This window comes from Danio aesculapii, chromosome 6 (assembly GCF_903798145.1).
Source record: "Danio aesculapii chromosome 6, fDanAes4.1, whole genome shotgun sequence".
Taxonomy (NCBI): Eukaryota; Metazoa; Chordata; class Actinopteri; order Cypriniformes; family Danionidae; genus Danio; species Danio aesculapii.
This window is the reverse complement of record NC_079440.1, coordinates 20,215,075-20,239,213: the sequence shown is the minus strand read 5'-3', so window position 1 is coordinate 20,239,213 and position 24,139 is coordinate 20,215,075. Positions and strand designations below refer to the sequence as shown.

Here is a 24,139-nt window from a genome sequence, read left to right as displayed (position 1 = left end):
TTGATAGCATGTGTGCTTGTGAAGGGGAAACAACTACAGGATGACCCACTTTAGAAGTCATATATATGTATGCAGACTGCTTTCGCAGCTTATCCATCCATCTCTCTCCCTCTCTTTCTTTCTCTCATACAACACACACATCCATAACAAGGACAATCTAAGCTATTTAATATGACAAATGGCTCTATCTCAGTCCTTTTAATATCTTGGCAAAATATTATCACTTCCTCCACAGGCGTTGCCTCAGAAAAGCTATTCCAATTCATAACACGTTTCACCAAATAACAGTGGAAAAAGAATTACCGAATTATCAGAGCAAATATCAGGAGGCATAGAATACCAATGAGCATTCATCAGGACAGGCATATGATTATGATTAATGCGTGTCAGGATGATTTCCAGTGCAACTCTGATCTTTCCACAAGTCCCTCCACAACATCCCAGATGATTGCGGTTTTAAATTTTATTATTAAATTCAATTATTTTAAGTAATGTTAATTCAATGTTTTATATTTTTAGGAATTTAAAAGATTTAGTTATTTAGAGCAGGGGTCTTCTAATTCTGGTCCTGAGGCACCTAAAGCAGCAAATTAGGCTTTTCAAGATCATTTGCTATAATAGAGTTGAAGTCTAAAATTGAGACTTGAATTATTACCCCCCTGTTTATTTTTTTCCCCAATTTCTGTTTTTTTCCCAATTTTCTTCAGAAGAAAAAATATTATCAGACATACTGTGAAAATTTCCTTGCTCCGTTAAACATCATTTGGGAAGTATTAAAAAAAAAATAAAAAAATTCAAAGACTTCAACTGTACATGCAGGTGTGCTGAAGCAGGTTGGAAATAAACTTTGCAGGACCGCAGGAAGAAGGTTGAAATCCCTTATTTTGGGAATTATTTCAGTGTTGTGATTTACCCTGATGATTTTATGCCTTTGCAAAGTCCCATTTTAAAAAAATGTTGCAATGGCCAAAGGAAAGGTAATGGATTTAAGGCAAACAAAACCACCTGTGCTACTTGTTTATTTATTTTTTAGCTTATCTTTGCAATTTACTGTCACAAACACCATGTTCTGAAGTACAGTACACATTGTTGGACTGTTTACTGACATTTATGACCCTGGATTCAAGTATCTTTTCATCATGGGTCTTATCATGTCTTAAGTTTCATGTGTTTATTTTTAGTACTAGCCAAAAATACATCACATGTATTGACTTTTCCTTTGTCTAAAATCAATAGAATGATAAAGATCCATGAAGATACTTTGTTATTTTCTACCATACAAATGCAAAAAAACTATTTTTTGATTAGTAAGGTGTATTGCTAAGAACTTAATTTTAACTACTTTAAAAGTGAATTTCTTAATTTTTTTTTTTTTTTTTGCACTCAGATTCTCTTAGATTTTCAATAGTTGTACTGTATCTCAGTCAAATACTGCCCTGGCAAAACATATACCAACGGGTAGCCTTTTAATTCAGCTTTCAGAGGAAGAATAAGTCAGAATTTTCAAAAATTTACACTTATGACTGGTTTTGTGGTCCAGGGTCACATTTGTTATTTCTAGTCATTTACCCATAGCGGCAAAGAAAGCAGAAGTCCAAAATAGGTTTACAGAAAAGATTTGACTTCCACATTACAAAATATGATGAATAATGAACACTAAGCTGCTGTGTTCTGAGCAGTGCACTGAGCAGACACAAAAAGTGTAGTATTTTAACAGGTACAACCTTGTGACTACATTTGAATTAAAGGATTTCCAGTTGACAAGCAGTAAATGAATAAAATGATACTGACAAAAACATACTAACCATAACAATAGGCAAAACATTTGAAACATATAGAAAAATATAGAAATCTATGGTATAATCAGGGCTTGACATTAACTTTTTTGATCACCAGCAACTGTGGCTAGTAGTCCCCTTCGGATGGGGAACTCCAATGCTATGTGGAAACTTCCACTATGGGGATTTCGTCAGAAACCAATCATCTGAAAGAGTATAAAAACGGGCCAATGAAATGCCATTGAGTTGGCAGCATCAGCGTGCACAGCTGGCGTCAATGACAATCAGTCATGCTATAAAGACGCAGCCAGTGCCATGCTCGACATCCTTTCGCTTTCAGAGCTTTTCACGAAGCTTCTGAGAGAGTCTTTGAGGGTATCTCCAACCTGTGTCTACAGAGAGAGATCGAGAAGCAGCTTCTCCCGATCCAGAGCGCGTACACGCAGTGGCAGATGGTCGAGTTGGGTATTTCTCCCTTGCCTGGCGTCCTTTGGGTCCGGTCCTCCAAGAGCGGTTTGTATATAGGAAAAAAGCTTTCCTAAAAGAGCAACACGGTCGTGCAGCGCGTCTTTTTCAAGACGTCACTCCGACCGTGCGTTTCTGGATGCGGTGGTTTCCTATCCTCGGATGATGGGCACGAGCACAGCGTTTCATGTCTGGGGGTCCAGCATGTTAATGCGTTGCTCGCGGGCAGTGCATACCATCACTGATGTCATGTCTGTTGCGCAGTTAAGATCGCGGCTCACTCTTGCAAAAGAGCCACCCACCCCAGTTGTCCCCCGCACTGCGGTTGGCACTCGGGCAGATCTGAGGGTTTCAGTGGGAGTAAATCCGCCGCCCCCGGGCCGCAGACCTCTCGCTCCTCCACGCGCTCCACCCAAGCTTCAGGTGAAGAGAAGCGCTCCGTCCTTGGATGGTCGCTCTCACCTGATGACACCGGGGTCAGATGTCCATCGCTGCATCGGAGGATGGGCTGTCATTGTCTGATGAGGATGCGAGCCCGCTCCCGGGGTGGAGAGCACGGCGTTGGCATCTAAAAAGCAGACATGATGGCTGTGCTTTCTCGGGCTGCTTCGGCCGTGGGTCTGGTGATGGTTTATCCCCCAATCCCGCGGCCGGACCGACTAGATGGGTGTGATGTGGAGGATATAAGGAGGCAAGACCTTCAAAGCCTCCCGTCCCCTTCTTCCCGGAAGTGCACGGTAAACTCACGCAGTCCTAAGGGCACTTTTTTCTGCCCGATCTGCGTGCGCTTCCATCCTCACCATCCTTGGAGGTTGGGCTGTCAAGGTCTGACGAGGATTCGAACCCGCTCGCTCCCTCCGGGACTATGAGTGCGGTGTCGAATCCAGAAGCAGACTTTGCGGCTGTGCTTCCCCATGTGTTTCTGTGTTTCCCTGTGCTTTGGAGATGGTTTATCCCCCAGCCCCGCGGCCGGACCGATTAGAGGGGTGTGATGTGAGGGATGAAGGCGAGACTTTCTAAGCCTCCCCATCCCCTTCTTCCTGGATGGGCACAGTAGGCTCACGCAGTGTGCTGCGTGCGCCTTCCCCCTCACCATGCACGCTATGGCCACCTACCAGTGCTACCAAGCGCAGGCGCTGGCCCGGCTGCGCGAGGATGGTTCCGACCCAGGACTGAGCATGCGCTCCGCACCGCAACCGACTATGCTCTTACAAAAAAAAAAAAAAGTCGGCTGTGTGTGCCCTGGGAAGGACGATGATCACATCCGTGATCTAGGAATGCCACCTCAGGCTAAACCTGGCGATGTGCGTGATGTTGACAAAGTTCGCTTTCTTAACTCACCCATATCCCAGGCTGGCCTGTTCGGCGACATTGGCGGTGAATTCGCCCAGGAATTCACGCCGGTGATAGAGCAGTCGGAGGCGATGGGCGAGGTCTCTATCGGCGGGATTGTATGACCGCTCCCCCCGCCGAGCCATCCACATCCACTGCTTTTTCGCCGAGGACGCCCGCCTGCAGCTTTGCTTTGCCGCCCCCGCCTGCGCCTCCGGCCACGCGGCTGCGCCGAGCATCGCGCAGGCAACCAGCGTCCCCCGCCCAGGGCGCCGCTAAGTTCAGTAAAACGGACCGCGAAGCGTCCCTGAGGCGGGCCATCTGGGGAGGAGGGAATTTGCTCTTTCCCCGCTGGAGGGCAGGGCACGTTATTTAAAGGTGTAAAAAAAAAAAAAAAAAAGCAAAACGAAATTAAATCCTCAGTGAAAGAGCATTTTTCCCCTCCTCCGGATGTGACAGCCCGAACACTGCCAGTCTGGGACGCTATGCCTTCCAGCTCGCAGGATCGGTGCATTTCGCCAATGGCTCACGGAGCGCGAGAGAACGGTCTCCTTTCTCTCCACTCCCAGCCCCTCTTCTGGAGTTTGAGTGCGAGACGAGAACATCTCCTCTCCTGTGGGACCCCAGCGCTCCCCGGATGAGCCCACTCACTCCACGCTGCTCCGCCGCTGGAACGTCAACGATCGTGCGGGTGGGACCATTTGCGGGGGCTCTGCCTGCCTGGTTAGCGCGGGCCAGCCCATCGCAATGGCTCATCCATACGACCAGCCTCGGCTATGCGATTCAGTTCGCGAAACGGCCTCCCAGGTTCACGGGCGACCAGGGTCAGTCCTGTGTCCGCCCCTGTCTTGCGAGAGGAGATTGCTCCAGCCGAGATGGAGCGCGGGTTTTACAGCCTGTACTTCATCGTGCCCAAAAAGAGCGGTGGGCTATGGCCAATCCTATATCTGCACGTTTTGAACCGCTGCCTTCACAGGCTGCGCTTCGGAATGCTTACGCAGATGCGCATCACGCAATGCGTTCGTCCTCAGGATTGGTCTGCAGCAATAGATCTGAAGGACGCGTATTTTCATATCTCCACACTTCCACGCCACCGGCAGTTTCTGCGGTTTGCGTTTGAAGGTTGAGCATGGCAATACAAGGTCCTCCCCTTCGGGCTCTCTCTGTTTCCGCGAGTTTTCACCAAGCTCGCGGAGGGTGCCCTCGCGCCCCTTCGGCTCGCCGGCATCCGCACGCTCAATTATCTCGATGACTGGCTGATTTTTAGCCCACTTTCGGGAGCAATTGATTATGCACAGAGACAAGGTACTCCGGCACCTCCGCCCGTTGGGGTTTCAGGCCAACTGAGAAAAGCGCAAGCTCGCCCCCGTGCAGAGCATCTCCTTTCTCGGGTTGGAGCTGGACTCGATCACTATGGAGGCGCGCCTTTCACGAGAGCGCGCCGAGGTAATCCTGAACTGTCTGAGAGAGTTCGACAGGAAAAAAGTGGTCCCCCTGAAATTATTTCAGAGGCTCCTGGGGCATATGGCATCCGCAGCCGCAGCCACGCCGCTCGGATTGCTCCATATGAGACCACTACAGCATTGGCTTCACGATCGGGTCCCCAGACACGCATGGCACCCGGGCACACACCGAGTGACTGTCACTGCGCTGTGTCGCCGCACCCTCACCCCCTGGAAAGGACCCCTCCTTCCTACGGGCCAGTGTGCCCCTAGGTCAGGCGTCCAGGCAGGCTGTCGTTTCGGCAGATGCCTCAAGTATGGGGTGGGGGGCCGAGTGTAGCGGGCATGCTGCTGCGGACCTGTGGAGGGGAACCCAGCTGCATTGGCATATCAACTGCCTCGAGCTGTTGGCAGTGTTTCTGGCTCTGCGCCGCTTTTTACCGGTGCTGAGGGGGCAACACGTGCTGGTCAGGACGGACAGCACGGCCGCGGTAGCGTATTCCATCCGGATGGGGGGTATACGCTCCCGCTGCATGTCTCAGCTCGCTCGCCGTCTGCTCCTCTGGAGTCATACGCGGCTGAAGTCGCTGCTTGCTATTCACACCCCGGATGGGCTCAACCGTGCGGCCAACCGGCTCTCACGGCAGCTCCTTCCCCGGGAGAATGGCGACTCCACCCCGAGTCTCGGGGCATGCGTAAGTATGCACTTCCCCCAGTGAGCCTACTCGCGAAGTTTCTGTGCAAGGTCAGGGAGGACGAGGGGCAGGTCTTGCTAGTTGCGCCCCTGGCCCAACCGGACCTGGATATCAGAACTCTCCCTCCTCGCGACGCCCCCCCTGGCGAGTCCCTTTGAGAGAGGACCTACTCTCTCAGGGACAGGGCACCATCTGGCACCCTCGCTTAGTTCTGTGGAACCTCCATGTGGGGTCCATAAGACGCGACGAGGAAGACTTAGGTAACCTACCGTTGGCGGTGGTTAATACCATCACTCAGGCTAGTGCACCCTCTACGAGGCATGCCTACGCCCTGGAGTGGAGTCTATTCACTGAGTGGTGCGCTTCTCGCCGAGAAGACCCCCGATCTTGCCAGATCAGTGTTGTGCTTTCTTTCCTTCAGGACAGGTGAAGCGAAGGCTGTCGCGCTCCACACTGAGGGTTTACGTGGCCACCATCTCCACTCATCATGATGCGTGGATGGCGGCACCATGGGGAGGCATAACCTCATCATCCAGTTCCTCAGAGGTGCGAGGCGGATGTTTCCTCCCCGCCCCCCTCTCATGCCCTCTTGAGATCTCGCGGTAGTGCTACGAGCCTACGTGGGAATCCCTTCGAACCACTCGACTCAGTATCCTTGAGATTTCTGTCCTTGAAGACAGCTCTGCTGGTCGCATTGGCATCGGTTAAGAGGGTTGGGTACCTGGAGGCATTTTCGGTCAGTGACTCGTGCCTAGAATTCGGGCCGGCCTACTCTCACGTTGTCCTGAGACCCCGGCCCGGCTATGTGCCCAAGGTTCCTACCACGCCGTTTAAGGATCAGGTAGTGAGCCTGCAAGCGCTGCCCGCGGAGGAGGCAGACCCAGCCCTTTCATTGTTGTGTCCTGTTCGCGCTTTGCGAATATATGTGGACCACACTCAGAGCCTTAGATCCTCTGACCAGCTCTTTGTCCGTTACAGTGGTCGGCAGATGGGAAGTGCCGTATCGAAATGGAGGTTGGCCCACTGGATAGTGGATGCCATCTCCCTCGCTTTTGAGCCAGGGTGAGCTGTGTCCCCCGGGGGTGAGAGCGCACTCCACAAGGAGCATCGCATCCTCCTGGGCGTTAGCACATGGCGCCTCTCTGACAGACATTGTAGAGCTACGGGTTGGGTGACACCCATTACATTTGCTAGGTTACAATCTGCGAGTGGAGCCGGTTTCCTCAAGGGTATTAGGTAACCCTTGGTGATTGAGGAAACGATTCGGTTGAGGTGTCGAAACACGCTTGCTGCGCCACTCTCCCTAACCCGGAGATACATGTGCTTTTTCAGCTTTGTCAGTTTAGTTCCCCATTTCTTTGGCGAACCCTGCAGAGTTCCTCCGAGGCCCCCAGCACCTGACTCAGCGGAGGAGTCAGGTGTTGGCCCGTTACGTTGTCGGCATGCCCGCTGGTCAGCCCGCGTTCTGGGTATAGGTGCCTGTTATGCGTGATCCCCGCTGGTGATCCCATACGTTCACTCAGCCACGGTATAGTCCCCCCTTCTAGGGCAGGCTCGTGTCTTCCCTCCCCGCTAACCATCCTTATGCAAGGACTCCCCATCTCTGGGCTAGTCCATAGGTTGTCACCAGGTCTCCCCTCTGGGTAACAGGTGAGCTCCGCAGCGTCCTCCCTATCGGGACTGAACGCTTTCCCAACGTACTGTCATATCAAAACCTATTTTACTGGGTTATGGCGACTCCCCGAAAATATAACTGTTTCTGAACAGGTAAGTGAGGGCCAGGGGACACGTTGGAAGACTGTGTCTCGGGGCGTTGTAGGTGTGCTCGCTCTACTGCGTGGCACACCCTTCGCCAGGGACGCAGTAAGGTTCTTTCGTTGTGGCGTTTTCCATAGATTTCCCCATAGTGGAAGTTTCCACATAGCATTGGAGTTCCCCATCCGAAGGGGAACGCTACGGTTACTAAAGTAACCCTTCGTTCCCCGAGGGGGGGAACGGAAATGCTATGTTCCTTCGCCACAACGATTGTCCCTTAGCTGTTGAGCGTGAAAGTCTCTTCAGCTAGAAAAGGATGTCGAGCATGGCACTGGCTGCATCTTTATAGCATGACTGATTGTCATTGACGCCAGCTGTGCACGCTGACGCTGCCAACTCATTGGCATTTCATTGGCCCGTTTTTATACTCTTTCAGATGATTGGTTTCTGACGAAATCCCCAGAGTGGAAGTTTCCACATAGCATTTCCATTCCCCCCCTCGGGGAACGAAGGGTTACTTTAGTAACCGTAGCGTTCTCCAACATTACTAGCCACTCGCCTTTTTCACTAGCCACATTTTTGTTGTTGGGAAAAATTTATTTTATATGCATAAATTTGACTTAGGCATGCTAAAATTACTTGTTTTAGACTTTGTGTTATGTCCACACGCCTCCTCATTAATTTCACCTTTTTGTTCATGAACTTGCTTAATGTGCATGAGCAAATGGGTTGTGGTTTCATAATGTCGTATTGCAATTTTTTAAATTTCACGGGACTTTTCAGGGCTCAACACTAAGGATTTACCAAATTTATTTCTGACCACACCAAAAATAAATACATAATTATTTCTTAGCCACAAATGTTAAATAACATGTCAAAACATGCAAAATATAACTGTATACAGGCTGTTTTTATTTAACAAAACTTTTCTTAAAAAAAACAAATACATTTAAAAAATAATTCTTGCCATGTATCTAAAACTATGCACAGTAACCTAGTCTATCCAGGCTAAAGGTCTCTCAGATCACTAGTTAACTACACATACATGGGGAGTTAATCTCATATTAAAGCGATGTTATTGTAAAAATGATAATTAAATAATATTAACAAAAATAACCGTAAGCAAAAGAAAGCAGGTGAAAAACATACCATGTGTGATAATGGAAGGATGATCATACGCACACAGGTAACGTTAGGCCCATAATTTTTTCCATTCAAAGAATAGCTTAAACAAAACCAGTAACTGCTGCTGCTTACAAAAAGACATATTTTAGAAACATCTGGAGCTTTTGGATTATCCTCTCATTCGGTATTCACCTGCTTTCTTTTGCTCACGCGAACGCTATTTTTGTCGGTCATGCTGCTTCTCGATTCTAAGATGACGTTTGCACACATATTGGGCCATCTTTATTGTCGAACCCTGCTTTTAAGAAAACTATCATTTAAAAATTATCTTTAACCAGCCAAAGTGGCTAGTGAGAGTGGTTGTTTAACCCGCCACAACTAAAATCTACCCTAATCTACCCTCGATTGGCGGGTGTAATGTAAAGCCCTGAGTTTAATTGCAGAAAATTTTCATTTTAATAAATGTAAAGTAAAATTTAACATCCATTACTTGGATATTTTAAAAATGTATTTCCTTAACTTGTTTGAAACAGTCCTTTTAAAATTCCTTGATATTCCAGAAATTGACCAGTGGGAACACTGAAAACCCATTTATACTGAAAAACATGGTCACCTTAATTATTGCAAATCTCTTAGGCAGCACTCACTTAAGGTCTTTACTATATGTGTAAACTTATTTTAATTTGAAGACAAGTAATGGCCTTGCATTACCAACAAGTAAATTTGCTATTACACCACATATTTAAATGTAACATTCCTCTTTGCATTGATGGATATAGATATATCGTTAGTACAATCATCAAGCAATTTGACTTTAAAAATCTACGTTTCTACATCTGCATGTCCTGTTTTTTAAGATGTTCATTCTTTTCCCCATAGTAATGTTTAGAGGTTATGAGACAAATACTGTACAGTGCGTCCCAAATCACATTCTTCCCTATATAGCATGTGAACAACAGTATGTGAGCTGAGTAGTATTTCTGAATTCACAGTATTGGGAAAAAAAGCAGATGAGAAGTACCCAGATGACTGACTAGTTCCAGCAAGATTCTGAAGTCATCAGGCCACGTGAGAGAATTTATAAACTGAAGCAATGCAACTGACATGGGCTTGATGACCTGGCAGATTTAGTACATGCAAATTCCATTACTCATGTTCATATTATATATAATGTACTTTTCTAATTGTCAAAGTAAATTCAAATACAATCGTAGCAGACCTACTTGAGAAATATGTGATTTCAGACACAATTGTCTTATTCTGATGGAGAAGAATGTACTTCATGTAATTTCAACTCAACACAACTATATGCATTACTGACTATGGATTATACTGTAATATATATTATATGGTAACAAGCTGAACTAACCGGTTTAATTATGACACCTAGGGCCCTATCATACACCAAGATGTGTATGGTGTGAATTGTTGCTATTTTTTAGACCAGCGCAACCCTAATTTTTACGTTTTTGGCCACGTTGTTTAAATATCAAATCCATTTGTGCCACTTTGTGGACTTATCATTGTTTCGGTCTAAAAAGGGGGTGTTTAGGGCACATTGTTGGCACGTTGCTATTTTGAGAAACTGAAATAGACCACACCAATGACTAAAAGCTGGTCCAAAGTCCACCACAGAGCATGTTAGTTATGCGCCTATACGGTCCAAACAAGTACACATAAAGCAAAATAAAGAGAAAGTAAAGAGGCTGAATGGAGGAGGCTTGTTCTTTATCATTGCACTGAAGATGGTTTGTTCAAGCTAGAGAAGCGTTCAGTTTTTCCACTTACAAAGTCCGCCATGTAAATAGCAAATGCGCCATGGCGCAACTGACATAACTGACTCTTAAAGGGAATGAGAGATGAAACTCTGATTAGTTTAATGCACGTTATCCTCAGAACACACCCATAACTCATTAAGAGAATAAGCACAACCCTGTTAGACCATGTGCCTGGGCGCAAAGAGTATTTTTCTGTCCTTGACAGAATGCTTTTGCGCCATGTGCTTTAGACTTTGCGCCTAGATCGTTAAAATAGAGCCCTTAGACTTCTTCTAGAGACCAGAAAATTCTAGCATACATTCTAAAAAACACTGTGTTGTTTAATGGACAATTTAGCTTTAACAGCTGGGATAAAATATGTATTTTTAATTTAATTTAAAATGTTAAACGAAACATTTGGGTTTGTCCATATTGGGTTTAAACAATGCAGCATTTTTTAGCGTACCAATTTCAGTGTCAATTCATAGGTACATTGTTTCCAATACTGCTAGTTGCATACAAAGCCTTAAAACATGGTATACTATATAACATATCACAATGATCGCAACTGGATTCATTTGTCAGTTTTTACTGTATACAGTATGACACCTCTGGGCAACATTATTCATTACCTGTAATAAACGCAACATGCTTATAGTTAACAACTATATACACACAACTAGTGAGTTAACATTTGACTAATCAAATAATACATGACTTTTCACATCAAAAGCACTTTCATCTCTTTACATGGATACATATAAAATAAAACTGAATAGACCTTTAGAAGAAGAATTGTCTTACCACTTTGGGTTTGAATGGAGGCTGTACTTCTCTGTTTGCCAGGCGATCCCAGTCAATTCGACGGAAGAAAGCATGTTCCCTAATATCTCTTTCACCCTCTAGACCACAGCCCAGGCGTTTTGAAGGGTGTTTGGTCATCAGCTGAGACACAAGACAAATTGTAATCATTACAGTCATTTCATGAACTTTTATTAAAATGAGAAACAACATGACAAGTTGCATGGATAGTTCACACAAATGTTTTGGGTATAATATAACTTTGAGAGTACTATTAAAATGCTGTACAGTATGTGATTCAACCCACCACTAACCCTGTTTTTAAAAGAGACTAAATGGTCACTTAAATTTGTCTGGAAAACTGGCTTCAGGAAAAGGTCTAATACATTATCACCTTATAGTCGTGGGCTTTTCTGGGTCAGCTTCTGACAGCCACTATATCTCTATTAGTAAGTGACACAGCTTACAAGACACACGTGTGCACACACACAGACACGCACACCCGCACAGACACACTTCAATAATACTCAGAAATGAAAATAGATGAACTTACACTTTTAACACTGACCAAAAGACAGAAGGTGAAAGATAACTATATATAAGTCAGACAATGTGATGATGCAGCTCATCATTTATGTTCTGTCTTGCTTCTACTGACATTTTTGAAAGTACCTTGAGCCAAAATGACAAATTTAATATGTGAAATTAAACATTTGTCTTTCACCTTGATGAAAGTTCTTTTTTGAAATGCCAATTTAATGTTTTTTAGTTTTTAAAATAAAATTGGCACTAGGGATGCTCATAATAACCGATTAACCGTTAACTGATAAGGTGCGTTTTTAATGGATTATTGGTATCAGTTAAACGATTAATATATATATATATATATATATATATATATATATATATATATATATTTATATATATATATATATATATATTTATATATATATATATATATATATTTATATATATATATATATATATATATATATATATATATATATATATATATATATATATGTATATTTTTTTATTTATTTTAAGCTTGGCTGTATAAGTGTGCAACACATATTTGTTAACTCGTGTGATGGTAACACGTGCAACCACACGTGCTTACAGACGTATTTTGCAAAATGAAAGAAGTATAATGCTGGTCACAGTTTGACAGAGATGAGTTGATGCCAAACCAATGCTGATGCTAATCGCCTCTGTCCTGGATCTGCATCATAAACCCTTCTGTTTATTTGCACACTTGGAGAAAGCCGCAAAAACAAAACTTTCTAAAATGTGAGCTGTTTTGGAAACAAGCCAGCCACAAGTCGGAGAGTCTGGATTTTTTTCTCCATCAGAGTGCGCTCCGGCACTGCTCATAAACACAACAAATAAGCTACAGTTGTGATGATTTACAACCAACAAACCAATCTTTTTTACATTTGTGAAATTACAGTTATTAATAGTTCTTATAAAATATCAATTTTTAAATAGCCTACATAATTTACGAATCAAACAAATCCAAAGGTTTTCTTGATTTTTGCATAATGATAACTCTACACCAAACTGGGGCTTTCATTTTATAGCTTATAAGACATGTATACAAATTAATGCAATATCATATGTAAACAACAAAATTGTTGCATGCTGTAGTAGCCTATACTTTACAAAAAGTCAACATATGAGCCTTTCATCAGCACGCGCACATAAACCATAAGTGAGATGGAGAAAATAAAGGCGCACAAGCTCTAAGTTAAAATCAGAAGCTCAAGACATAATCTTTAAATTAATGACTTCTATTAAAAATGTTGACTGAGGTTTGTGATATAAGAATTATAGCGGAGCATTAATTAAATGCATATTTTCCATGGAGCGATTGATTTGAGGTAGCCTGATATTTTTATTTGACTGAAAAAAAAACATGACTGGAAAAAACAGCTTATGCCAGTTTAAAAGAACTCAGTCAGTGTTTTCATTTTGTTACCTATATTTGTAATTTAATTGACAAAAATCTAGAGCAGCGCTATTTATTTTATTTTATTCTTTCTATGTAGTTTATAATCTTTTTCTATGCTGCTGTTCACATGTTAAAATAAATTCGTATTTTAAAATGCAAGACACAAAATAGATACATATATTTTAAATAAAACATTTTTTTTAATAATAATTTAATATTAATCTGACCAGTTACCAGTTAATATTCAGTTAACGAGTTGCGGTTGTTGGTTGGCAAAATTAACTGAAATGAGCATCCCTAATTGTCACTTCAATGCAAAATCAGCCATGGAGTTCATTGGTGTCTGGAATCCTGGCTATATGCATGCAATCACTTTATCATAACACTGTCACTGTATTTTTTCAGGGATGTTTACACATATGCATTATACAGTAAAACTATATGTAGAATTGTGAAGGTATGAGAAAGAGATGTGATATCTATACAAAAAAGGGGAGCCAAATATACTGAATCTTGTAATGTCTTTGTAGATGTCATGTAATAAAGATGATGAAAATAATATAGACTTCTTGTGTACCACAGTAAAAAAAGAGAGATCCATTTCACTTACATTCTAAACATCTGGCAAGGTAAAATAATTAAAGTTTTAGTCTTTAGTCATACTGACACTGAATCCAATAAAAACAGACTGGGTCCATGGCAAAAGGAAGACTAAACCTTGATAAGACTGTTATTAAAAATGAAACCAGGGGTTCATGTGGTTTTTATCTAAATTGGATCAGCTCCTCCAGTGAATTTCTGATGGGCTCTGTGAAGATGCATGCAATATAATTGATTAAAAGTAGTACCAGCAACACAAGGAACGTTTTTCCTTTTTTCTACATTTTAGTAATTTTCAGTGAACATACTTTAGGACAATGGTTACCAACTCCATTGCTTTTAACATACACTGTATTGATTTCAAATATTAGCATATTTAGTTAGAATGATCTTGGATTCATAGGGACATCAGCAGAACTATTCCAAAGGTTAAGATTCAAGATATCTTAAAGAAAGAATTAGGTATTTGGTGAATTTTGTGCTGGCTTAGATTGAAACCTCACCCCTTTGCAGATAGAAACTGCTTCTTTGGACAAGGTTTTAGAGTAGGAGACATTGTGTTCCATAATGGACTGGAAAAGTTCATCTTCATCCTCACCATCAAATGGAGGCTGAGAAGAGAAAAAAAAGAACATAATATCATACTAAAGTAAATTATTAGTAACAAGGTCTGATAATACATATGGGTTTTAAAACTCATGAAAATGTGACATTAAAGAATTTACTATAATCATGTTATCTTAAAATATACCACGGGAAAGACAATCATTATGCCTGGACAAAGTAACACTACCATAGTTTTTATTTGTAAGACCTTACACTGATCTGCCACTTTATAAGGTACTCCTGTTCAACAACTCGTAAATATAAATATCTAATCATCCAAATCACATGGCAGTAAATCAATGCTTGGAGACAAGAGGGGCATCTTAATCAGCTCCTTTGTTCAGTTGTCAAGTGCCAGTTGCAAGAAATCTTCCCATGTACTACTTTTGCTTCCTGAAAAGTCTGTATAGTATAGTATAGTATAGTATAGTATAGTATAGTATAGTATAGTAATGTAATGTATAGTAAAAACCATGCATTGATGCTCACTATACAGTATGTCCCCTTAACTTTATCTTCCCTTAAATTTCCCATGAATTGGAAGCTGTGACCACTATTTTTTTTTAGGATTGTGACGCAGTTCCTCGAGAAACAGAACATTAAATGACAAAACAGTGGACGAGGCTTGTTTTTTCTACTTCGAGATGAATGGATGTAGTAAAGTATGCATTTCATTCAGAAAGATGGGCAAAAGGGTTTAGGGAGAGTTATAACAGCCCAACAGACACCTCCTCATCAACATTTATGTTTGGCAAAACTGACAATTGGAGCAGCGCAGTTAAATATGTTAGCCATGCCCAATTCCTAAGATATACGTAATCTGACAATTTAACTGAAAAAAACAAAAACCAACTAAACAAACAAACAAACAAACAAACAAACAAACAAACAGGAAGTGCATTTTTAGATTTCAATAAAAGATTAGAAGGACAAACATTTTTTTTTCTTAATGACATGCACAGATGAATTGTTCACCACAAAACTAGCAATGTGAGCTAACAAAATCATATGGTTAGGTTTGATTTTTTGGGGACTTTAAGTTCTAAAATTTTTTTTTTTAAATAACTTATAACTTATCTTAACCATGAATTAACATATTTAGACAGGTACAGAACTATCTAGAAAACATTTAGGTCCCTATCATACAGTGCATCTGGAATGTATTCATAGCGCTTCACTTTTTCCACATATTTTTATATTACAGCCTTTTTCCAAAATGGAATAAATTTATTTGTTTCCTCAAAATTCCCCATAATGATAATGTGAATTTTTTTTTAAATTGTTGTAAATTTATTAAAAATAAAAAACCTAAAAAAAATCACATGTACATAAGTATTCACAACCTTTGCTCAATACTTTGTTGATGCACCTTTGGCAGCAATTACAGCATCAAGTCTTTTTGAATATGGTGCCACAAGCTTGGCACACCTGTCTTTGGGATTTTTTGTCCATTCCTCTTTGCGGAACCTCTCAAGCTCTATCAGGTTGGATGGGAAGCGATGGTGTACAGCCTATTTCAGATCTCTCCAGAGATTTTCAATAGGATTTAGGTCTGGGCTCTGGATGGGCCACTCAAGGACATTCACTGAGTTGTTGTGAAGCCACTCCATTGATATTTTGGCGGTGTGCTTCGGGTCATTGTCCTGCTGGAAGATGAACCTTTTGACGGGGAGTGGCTTCCATCTGGCCACTCTACCCTACAGGCATGCTTGGTGGTTTGCTGCACAGATGTTTGTCCTTCTGTAAGGTTCTCCTCTCTCCACAGAAGAATGCTGGAGCTCAGACAGAGTGACCATTGAGTTATTGATCACCTCCCTGACTAAGGCCCTTCTCCCCCAATCACTCAGCTTAGATGCCCCGTCAGCTCTGGGAAGAGTCCTGGTGGTTCCATACATCTTCCACTTATGGATGATCAAGGTCACTGTACACATTGGAACTTTTAGAGTAGCAGAAACTTTTCTGTAACCTTTCCCAACCTTGTGCCTCGAGACAAAGCACTATGAATACTTTCCAGATGCACTGTACAACCGCAAGACATGCATGGTGTGATTTGTTTCTAATTTCAGACCAGCGCAACCCTCATTTTCATGTTTTGCGCCACTTTTGTTTAAATGGCAAATCTATTTGCACAACTTTGTGGACTCCACTTTGTGGACTCTTTGTGCCAGTCCAGAAAGAAGGTGTGTTAAGCTGCATTATTGGCACGTTGCAATTTTGAAGAAATGGAATAGGCAGCACTTTTTTAACTAAAAGTTGGTCTAAAGTTAGTGGCATAGTGGACGAGCCCCGGACACACCGCAGGGGGGCCCCGCGTGAAACAACTGGCTCTTAAAGGGAATGTGAGATGAGACTCTGATTGGTTAAATGCACAATATGCTCAAACCACACCCATAACTCATTAAGAGAATAATTTAACCCTGTTACACCATGCGCCGGGGTGCAAACCCTATTTTTCCATCCTTAAAATAGCAAAAGTAGGTGTCACGGTGGCTCAGTGAGTAGGACAATCGCCTCACAGCAAGAAGGTTGTTGGTTTGAGCCTCAGGTGGGTCAGTTGGCATTTCTGTGTGGAGTTTGTATGTTCTCGCCGTGTTCGTGTGGGTTTCCTCCGGGTGCTCCGGTTACCCCCACAAGTCAAAAGACATGTGGTACATGTGAATTGGGTAAGCTAAATTGTCCGTAGTGTATGTGTGTGAATGAGGGTAATGGGTGTTTCCCAGTGATGGGTTGCAGCTGGAAGGGCATCCACTGCAGAAAACATATGCTAGAAAAGTTGGTGGTTCATTCCGCTGTGGCAAACCCAGAATAATTAAGGGGCTAAGCCAAAAAAAAAATGAATGAATGAAAATAGCAAAAGTGGGTTTGGACACACCTTGAATGCTTTTGTGCCTTGCACTTTAGATTTTGCAACTAGATCGTTAAAATAAAACCCTTAGACTTAATTAATGGTTGAAATTGTTGCTGGTATATGAAATACAATTATTTATCTTTGAGATACTTAAAAAAAGTGAAAGATATCGGTTCTGCTGTTGTTTATAAATTTCAGTTGTGATGTTGTACAACAAGGACATTCTCATGTCACCATCAATGTCCCAATGTTTAGTGAACTAAGCTTCTCACTGTCCTTACCAGTGCCCAAATTTGTGTACTGTACATGACATACTGACTCATGACCCCGGGAGCTATAGGGAGCTGACTGAGACCAAGGTCAAGAAGATTTCTGCTGAAATTAAAAACGAACATCAGAATGGGAAAGAAAGGTTATTTGATTGACTTTGAACATGGCCTGGTTGTTTTCGTCAGAAGTGCTGGTCTGAGAATTTCATAAACTGCTGATGAACTAGGATTTAATACACAGTCATCTCTGGTGTTGACAGAGAATGTTCTAAAAAAAGACCAAATATCCAGTGAGTGACAGTTTAGTGGGTGAAATGGTTTTTCCCTTTTTAATCCCAGAGGTCAGATGAGAAGGGTCAGGGTGGTTCAAGCTAACATAAAAAGGCAGCAGTAACTCAAAAAAACATTTTGTTACAACCAAAGTATGCAGAAAAGAATAAAATAGAATAACATTGGGAAAAGAATGCCTGGACTGATGAGTCTAGCTGGGCAGCACAGTGGCTCAGTGGTTAGCACTGGTTCGAGTCTCAACTTGGATCAGTTAGCATTTCTGTTTGGAGATTGCATGTTCTCCCTTTGTTTTCGTGGGCTTCCCCCAGGTGCTTTGGTTTCCCCCACAGTCCAAAGACAATAGGTATAGGTGAATTGTGTAAACAAAGGCCTAAGTGTGTGTATGTGTGTGTGTGTGTGTGCATGTGAGAGTGTATAGGTGTTTCTCAGTACTGGGTTGGGGCTAGAAGGGCATCCGTTGTGTAAAATCTATGCTAGAATAGTTGGTGGTTCATTTTGCTGTGGCGTCCCCTGATAAATAAGGGACTAAGCCGAAGGAAAATTAATTAATAAATCAATCAATCAATGACGAGTCTAGATTTCCATAGTGCAGCAATCAGATGGTATGGTCAGAACTTGGAATAGCCACATCCATCCTGCCATGTATTCACAAATTGAGCACCTTAGCACCAGCTGATCATTTAGCAAATGGGCTTACAATGATTTCAATAGATATCAATCCACTAGAGCACCTCCAGCCAACAAATCTGTAACCATGGGATGATATCACACTATAGACAAAAAACTCTGAGCAATTGTCCCAACACTGTGTTAAGTCTTAGCCAGGAATAATCGAGGCAGTTCTGAAGGCAAAAAGGTTTAACCTTGTACTAGCAAGATGTATGAAATAAAGTGTCAGTACAGCACCATTTAAACAACATGGTATGAATATACAAATATGGTACTATATTGTTTATGTTGTTTATTGGGTATATTTTTGTTGATGTATAAGATAACAAGGCTATATATGTATACTTTAGCAATAGAAGAGAAGATGCGTTGACACATTAAGATACATAACAAGAAGATTAGACAGAACAGGTTGTTTTGATTGTAAATGTAAACTGACTAAATGAATAATTCAACGGAACTTCATTTTTAGGACACCCATCTATATAACTGACAGACTTAACTAATAAGTGCAAATTACTGGATATCTAGACTATAATAGAGAAATTAACACAGATTAGAGATTATACTCATTGTTTAGCAAATGATATGGAATTCTCTAAAACTGACAAAAAGAGATACAAAGATGGTAATGGTGCTCCAGGATTGGCCGGCCCAGTCACCAGATATGAATATTATTGAGCATGTCTGGGGTAAGATGAAGGAGGCATTGAAGATGAATCCAAAGAATCTTGATGAACTTTGGGAGTCCTGCAAGAACGCTTTCTTTTCCATTCCAGATGACTTTATTAATAAGTTATTTGAGTCATTGCAGAGATATTTGAATGCAGTTCTCCAAGCTCATGGGAGTCATACACAATATTAATTCTTTTTCCACTTCACCATGACTTTATATTCAAATGACTTTATATACCTTACTGTCCTAATGAAATAATTAAAAATCAAGGCATGATCATATTTTATTTGGGTAAAATAAGTGTAATCTAGAGCCCCTTGCCTTTCATATAAGCCACTTCTGATACCAAATGATCAACTAGAAGAACAAGTTATTATTCAATTATATTATAACAAGTTAGTATTAATAATAATACAAGTTAGTATTATTAGTCAAGTTATTATTTGTTGCTCCTAAAACTTGGATAGGCAACAATACTTTTGCCAGGTAGTGAATGTTCTTGATATTTTTGTCAAAATGTTTTGTCAAAATATTTCTTTACTTAAACCTATTAAAAGCAAAAATGCATGTTATAAGTCAGCAGAATGTCACAGCCACCAATGTAGGATTTTTATCGTTAGAAACTTATGAACTCACTTGTCCAGCCAGCATCTCATACAGAAGGACTCCATAAGCCCACCAGTCCACAGAACGACCATATGGCTGATATGCTATTATCTGAAAACAGATAGCACAAAAAACCCAACACATTACTTTTAAAGATCAGCATAATATCAACACAATGGGTTTCACACATTAATAATTGATGAAGAATTATTTATGCTCAAAAAAATTTTTTTCCCATGCTCCCACAATCTGGATGCACACGTCTACATTGAAATAAATATATTTATCTGACTAATGTTGTGATCCAGTCAAAACATATAAACACCCACAAAATGAAGTGAATTGACTGTATAAGTCAAATATGTAAGACAAACAAACATAAATAATTTATTTTTATAAATCATATGCCAGAATTTCACACAGCTTGGCTGATGCAGTTTGTAGCACATTCAGTGTGTGTGTTTGTATGCAACATCACGCTAACCCTATGTGACAGTTTTAGATCATGGCTGTAGCCGCTCAAGGTTTGGTTTGTGGGTTTAGATGTTGATGAGAAAGAAAATAACATCCATTAATATACAGCTGACAGTATAATGGAGGGAATCATATTTTGCTATGAGTTCAAATGTTTACCTAACCCCTAAAAGTAATGTTATTTTGTAAGTAGAGAAGAACTTGAACCTAAAGATGTTGTATTATATTCATCATTTTGGTAATTGTTTAAAATAAGATCTATATTTATTAATATTAGTTAGCTCATTGGATCACTGTTAGTTCAGGTTTATTGACTTATATTATTCTTTTCAAAAAGGAAAAAAACTGTTAAAAGTTTAAATCTGCTAAATTAAAAAAAAAGACAACAAAAAACAAAACAAAACAATGAGCAACCTGTATTTTATACAGTGTCGAAAATATGTTGCTTATGATTATTCATTTATACAACACTCAAACCCTTCTCTAAACTGTAATTAGCTTATTTTAATATTAAAAAACAAATGTATAACAAGTTTATGGTTAGTCATGTGTGTAACTGCTGTTCTACCTTTGACACACTTTACACTCAAGTTAACATGCAGCTACATGCCCCCTGATAACTTGCATTACCACTGCATAATATGTAGGTCAGTCAGAGAAAGAGACCAAAAAAGAGAGAGAGAGAGAGAGAGAGAGCGAGCGAGTGAGAAAGAGTGATGCTTTGGGGAAAAAAGGTGGAGGGTCAAAGACCACAGTGTTTGTTATATATAAGATATATGTTAAAGGAAAATGAACTAATGGTCTGTAAATGTGTGTATGTGCATAGAAATTTTGATTGAAAATGCCACTTAAAATAATGGCACTTAAAATAACACAACTAAATTATCGTAATTCTTACATAGTAAAATGTAAGTTTGATTTGACGTAGAATTTTTTTTTAAAGATAATTCACAATGATCATCCCTGATTCTAACACAAACCCATTTTTCAGAAAAAAAAGCTGCTGCTCTCCATTTCATTTTTAGTTGTCTTCTTTAATATTCATATGTAAACTCCGTCAAACTTTATTTTGATAGTCCGTTTGTTACATGGTCCGAATGTAAGTTACATTGCATCTACATGCCAACTAATTCTCATTAGATTATAAGTAGACTGTTAGGTTGGAGTTAGGGTTAGTGTAAGTTGACATGTACTTGCAAAGTTTCTTATAGTCAGTTAAATGTCTGTTGAAGGAGCAGTATCAACAGATATTAAGCAGACAGTCTACTAATACTCAAATGGACCATCAAAATAAAGTGTTACCGTAAACTCTACAAGCTTATTTTGCAATATCCCCACCTACTGATACCCCTGAGATGAATTAAAAGATCAAATGGGAATATTTCTACCAGGGCTTGTAATCTGATCAATGAGTAATATCACACGAGTAGCAGTGTGATATGGTTATATATCGGCATTGGTGGGAGGCGTTCGTTGGTCCTTAATGTCTCACCAGTGATGATATACAGCCATATCGCACTGCTACTCGTGTGATATTGCGTTTATACAACATTTTGACGCCATAATCAGGTATATTAAAAAGAAAATCAAACACGAAGAGTCTAAAAATCCTTTTGTGTGAGAAACTACTTTCTTCATTCATTCACATCTTCAGCTGATCGTCACACCAGCAGAAACCGTTGCTACTTCACAAACGTCACTTTAAAGCTAGAATTTGAATGATTCTCTGGTGTAATGTCTAAAGTGATGACAAAACAATTGATTTTGCTCACATTTTAAAATTAAAAGGCTGAACGGCATGAAATGCCATCAGTCTACAGAGATTTCTCAGTATTTCTCTGTTGCAATCGGGAGATCACATTATTTACCCTGAAAAAGCCAAAGCAATGCAAACACTACTAGATTTCTGTTGTATTTGCGATAAGGAAAAACGCTGAAAACGTGGTCATTTCTTGTTTCTTTTACTGAACTAGTCTGCAGTAACGAGATCAGGAGACTTATCAAATAGTAACTCAGGGTTATACAAAGAGTGGCCAACAAAAAATACATACACTTTTGATATGTGAATCCCATCTCACACTCGATACACTACAATTACTATGGTATAAATACAGCACAACAATAAACAAAAGAGAGAGATTGACTTAGAATGTCCCTTACCAGTTTCATAATGATTTGATCAGCTGTAGTTTGAAATTGTACTGAGTTTTTCTCCTCTAAGGGCTTATTATGTGGTCTCTGTCACCATCTTGTGGATGGACAACGTCAACCATCTTTGCTCTGCTCAGTGTGACAGGCTGATGGATGTTGACATGCTGTATTTCTGAAATTATGAATATTTAAAATAGGCACTATCCTTATAAATAAACTGCATTGTTGGAATCTAAACAACTACATTCTCGCCTGAAAAAGCCTCAAAAGTACATTATGTTGTCCAACAGCTGCAATATTTGTCAAACTGTAGTAAGTTTATTGATCTGCTGTCACTCTAATGTAATACAGAAGGGTACGAGTGCTGTTATTGCAGAATATTGCATGGCTATCAGCCAATCAGATTCGAGAACCGGACAGAACTGTTGTATAAACCAAAATATCATTTAAAATCAGAGGTGTAACCATGGCCTTTGTGACAGTCTGGGCAGACACATTAACTGCATTTTATCTGGCAGCAAAGTTTGTCAATTATGCTGGATTGTTTAGTTGTTGTTTATTTCTTTTTTGATGGAATAGAGATGGAGAGTATTTGCTTTTGAGTGTGTGGAGACATCTTTTGTTCTTTTAAAACCTTTCTTTAGCAGAGAACTCTGCCTCCCACTGTCATGCCACACTACTGCATCTGAAGTGTATGGAGCAGAAGAAAAACCTGAGAGATGTCTGAGAGAAAGAGAGAGCCAGAGAGTTACTGTGAGTTTGTGTCTGAAGATGTCACAGCAGATTAAGGTCAACAAAATAAAGCGTGGAAGGGCAAGTTATAACTTGTTTTGTAAAAGAGCGTGTGTGACATAAGGACAAAACAGCTGCCACTTGTGAATGTATCCTCATGTTAGAGAGCGCTCTGGGAAGTTAAGTTAAAAGGAGCTTCAGCAGAGATAAACAGGGAAAAGAGAACACAAACAAGGATCTTTTTTTAATGATGAAAAAATTGGTACTGAGAAAGAAGCTAGAAAAAATGGAGTAGGGCATAGAAATACTGAAATAGTGAACTGCAGCAACAGTTTCAGTTGGGGACACTTTTCATGGATAAAATAACATTTTTATATATACTGACATCATACTTTTAGAAATTATTTATTAGTTTATAGAAAAAATTAAGGACATTTAGAACATTAAACTTGTTGTTATATTAAATGATATGAACTGCAGCAACAGTTTCAGTTGGGGACACTTTTCATGGATAAAATAACATTTTTATATATACTGACATCATACTTTTAGAAATTATTTATTAGTTTATAGAAAAAATTAAGGACATTTAGAACATTAAACTTTTTGTTATATTAAATGATAGAAAAATGGTTTGAGAGGCAAACCAGACAGCTTTCTCTCTATGCTTTTGAAGATTTTTCTTTTACTACTGGAGCAAACAGGAAAGCCAAAATTATATAGGAGAAGCAAAATGTATTAGGGAAATGAATTGGGCCATTTCAGAAGATGCATCACAAAATATAGTAGTCACAATTTATAAGAATTCAAAAAATTTACAGAGATATTGATATTGACAATATTATTGTGTTAATTAAAATAGTATTGCAATATACTGGAAATCGCGAAACTCTAATAAATGAGAGAGTCAACAGAACTCATACAATATCAGACCCATAAATAATCTAGGGCCTTATCTTACATTTGGTGCAGTAAGGTGCAAGACATGTATGGCACAATTTGTTCAGATTTTCACACCAGCGAAACCTTAAATTTCATGTTTTGTGCCACATTGTTTAAATAGCAAATCCATTTGCACTTTGTGGACTCATGGGTGTTCCTGTCTAAAAAGGAGGT

At 40.4% G+C, this 24,139-nt stretch overlaps 1 protein-coding gene across 2 annotated transcripts in view; it reads right to left on the bottom strand.

Annotated features, from left to right (window-relative positions):
• prkcaa (protein kinase C, alpha, a) overlaps positions 1-24,139 on the bottom strand; it is a 181,306-nt gene that overhangs the window by 9,048 nt on the left and 148,119 nt on the right. For both annotated transcript variants that reach the window (XM_056459747.1, XM_056459748.1), the window contains 3 exons: positions 19,697-19,777; positions 14,205-14,312; positions 11,154-11,294 (listed from right to left, as the gene is read on the bottom strand). In XM_056459747.1, the coding sequence (XP_056315722.1) occupies positions 11,154-11,294; positions 14,205-14,312; positions 19,697-19,777 (330 nt within the window). The remainder of the gene's footprint in view (positions 1-11,153; positions 11,295-14,204; positions 14,313-19,696; positions 19,778-24,139) is intronic.